The sequence below is a fragment of the Sorex araneus genome, chromosome 3 (genome assembly GCF_027595985.1).
Source record: "Sorex araneus isolate mSorAra2 chromosome 3, mSorAra2.pri, whole genome shotgun sequence".
Taxonomy (NCBI): Eukaryota; Metazoa; Chordata; class Mammalia; order Eulipotyphla; family Soricidae; genus Sorex; species Sorex araneus.
The window spans coordinates 121,494,592-121,496,937 of record NC_073304.1 but is presented as its reverse complement, the minus strand read 5'-3'; the positions used below and the strand labels follow the sequence as shown (position 1 = coordinate 121,496,937).

General features: G+C 46.7%; 1 protein-coding gene across 1 annotated transcript; it reads left to right on the top strand.

Moving 5' to 3' along the window:
• Window positions 1-636: 636 nt before the first annotated feature.
• Window positions 637-1,037, top strand: LOC129403645 (40S ribosomal protein S12-like). The gene has a single exon (XM_055133380.1). The coding sequence runs from the start codon at window positions 637-639 to the stop codon at window positions 1,033-1,035; it is 399 nt and encodes a 132-aa protein (XP_054989355.1). The 3' UTR covers window positions 1,036-1,037.
• Window positions 1,038-2,346: the final 1,309 nt, after the last annotated feature.

Genomic DNA, 2,346 nt, shown 5'->3' with positions numbered 1-2,346 from the left:
GAAAAAAGGAATTAAAAAATTATAATATCACTATTCTGCAGTCCCCGATGAATTAATAAATCCAGGCATTAAACATTTATACTATCATCACAAAGAGAGAGCTGGACCTTGTGTGGCATCCGGGTGAAAGAACCCACAGCGTTGGGTGATGAGTCTGAATCTGATCTGAACTCTGCATCTGGCTGCCCACTTTCAGAAATGTGAAGGACTAGAGAGATGCACTCAACTGAATCAGAAATAGGCATCGGCAAAATCTAGGATTCGTGAAACTGCGTGTCAAACTGTCCAGTTATTCAGTAAAAAGAAACAGCTGAGGATGGATTCTGTATATTAAAAGATACTTAAAAGTATGTAATGATATTTTTTAATGGACAAGACTGCGCTATGGTTTCTAGAATGTATATATGGAGAATAAGACCACAAAGTAGCAAAAAGGAGTGATCACTACCCAAAACAGGATCTCTACTCTGATCAGGAAGGAGTAGCCGGGCCGGATCTAGTGAAAATAGCTAAAATACTAGACAAGATAGATGAAAAAAAAAAAAAAAAAAACGTTTTGGCCCTGCAGCCGCGGAACTGCGCGGAGGCGGAGGCACGGGTGCGTTCAAGATTCGGCTCCGCCTGTAATACACCGCCATGGCCGAGGGAGGCGCTGCTGCTGGAGGTGTAATGGGCGTGAAGACTGCGCTGCAAGAGGTGCTGAATACCGCCCTCATCCGCGATGGCCTCACACGTGGCATCCGCGAAGCCGCCAAAGCCCTAGCCAAGCGCCAAGCCCATCCTTGTGTGCTTGCATCCAACTGCGATGAGCCTATGTATGTCAAGTTGGTGGAGGCACTTTGTGCTGAACGCCAGGTCAACCTAATTAAGGTTGATGACAACAAGAAGCTAGGGGAATGGGTCGGCCTCTGTAAAATTGACAGAGAAGGGAAACCCCGTAAAGAGGTTGGCTGCAGTTGTGTTGTAGTTAAGGACTATGGCAAAGAATCACAGGCCAAGGATGTCATCGAGGAATACTTCAAATGCAAGAAATAAATAGTTTTGGCTCTTAAAAAAAATCGTTTTGGATAACTCATTTTCTGGTTGTACAGAATATGATCCCAGAGCAAAGGGAAGCCAACGGAGTGAGTTCTACAATCACCCTAGCGCACTTTCTGGGGAGACATACAAAGGGAAGGCAGAAAAGAGAACCCATTTTCATTAGCTGAGAAGAAAGTTTGGAGGTTCTAGGAAGCCAAAGTAGCTAGAGAACACTCGACAATGGACTGCAAAGGCGAGGGGCCAGCAGACAGTGTGCTAAGTACTGACCAGAGTCTCCTCAAATCCAGGGAAAGTGCCACTCCAAAGGAACCAGGTGGGCCTTTTCTGGAGCTCACACAGAAACGGGGGAAGACCAGCATCTCCGCAACCAAGTGGGGACACCGTGAGTGTAGAGATGAGGCTTCCCTTGAATGGAAGCTGCTCTGACTCCACCAAACAAAACTTCAAAGCAAGGGGCTAGAACAATAGCACAATAACGTTTCTATTGTGAGACTTGTTGCTGTGCGTTCCCCTGGAGATCTCTCCGGCCTGAGGAGAGACAACAGTGGAAAGCACTCCTAATTGGGTGGATTCTGTGAGGGTCCCGACCTGAAATAAGACTAGTGAGGTTAGTAAACAGGGGGCCCAAGACGACACATGCCAATCAAGGGCAACTTTATTAACAGCCATGCTGGTTTTATACTTTTCTTAGCGGGGGGTTGGTACATAAGTTGTCAATCATCAGGGAAGTGTCTTCTCAGACCAAATAAGGAAAGGTTCGGGGTGTACTTTGGTGGGCTTACAACATTCTCCAAGAGTAGGTTGAGAAATAGTGGGGAGAGGAAGGCAAGGGTTTATCTGGCAGGAGCATCTGTCAGGAGGAATGTACAAGGTTTTTAGTGTAGAGGAAGGTATTCTACTTTAGGGCTTTATGGCGTCTCTTAGTTAACTGCCCTGGGCTACTTTTACCTCTTGAGTTTGGCTATTTCCTTTGTCACAAGGGCACCTTTGCCTCAGGTCATGCAAAGCTGGTAATGGAATTTTCCGGTTTGTCCAGGGTAAAGGTTTCGGGGTCCTCTTTTGTTCAGGGTCCTGAGCAGTCCCCAACATGTTGCTACATACTGGAGTGATAGCCCAGTGGATAGGGTGTTTGCCTTGCACGCAGCCGACCCGGGTTTGATTCACAGAATCCCATATGGTCCCCTGAGCACTGCCGGGGTAATTCCAGAGTGCGTGAGCCAGGAGTAAGCCCTGTGCTTCGCTGGGTGTGACACAAAAAGAAAAAAACAAAAAACCAAAAAAAACTTCAAAGCAAGCGTCAAAGTC

Excerpts from the sequence above, each read along its gene's own strand:
- LOC129403645 (XM_055133380.1), top strand. The coding sequence starts at position 637 with ATGGCCGAGGGAGGCGCTGCTGCTGGAGGTGTAATGGGCGTGAAGACT.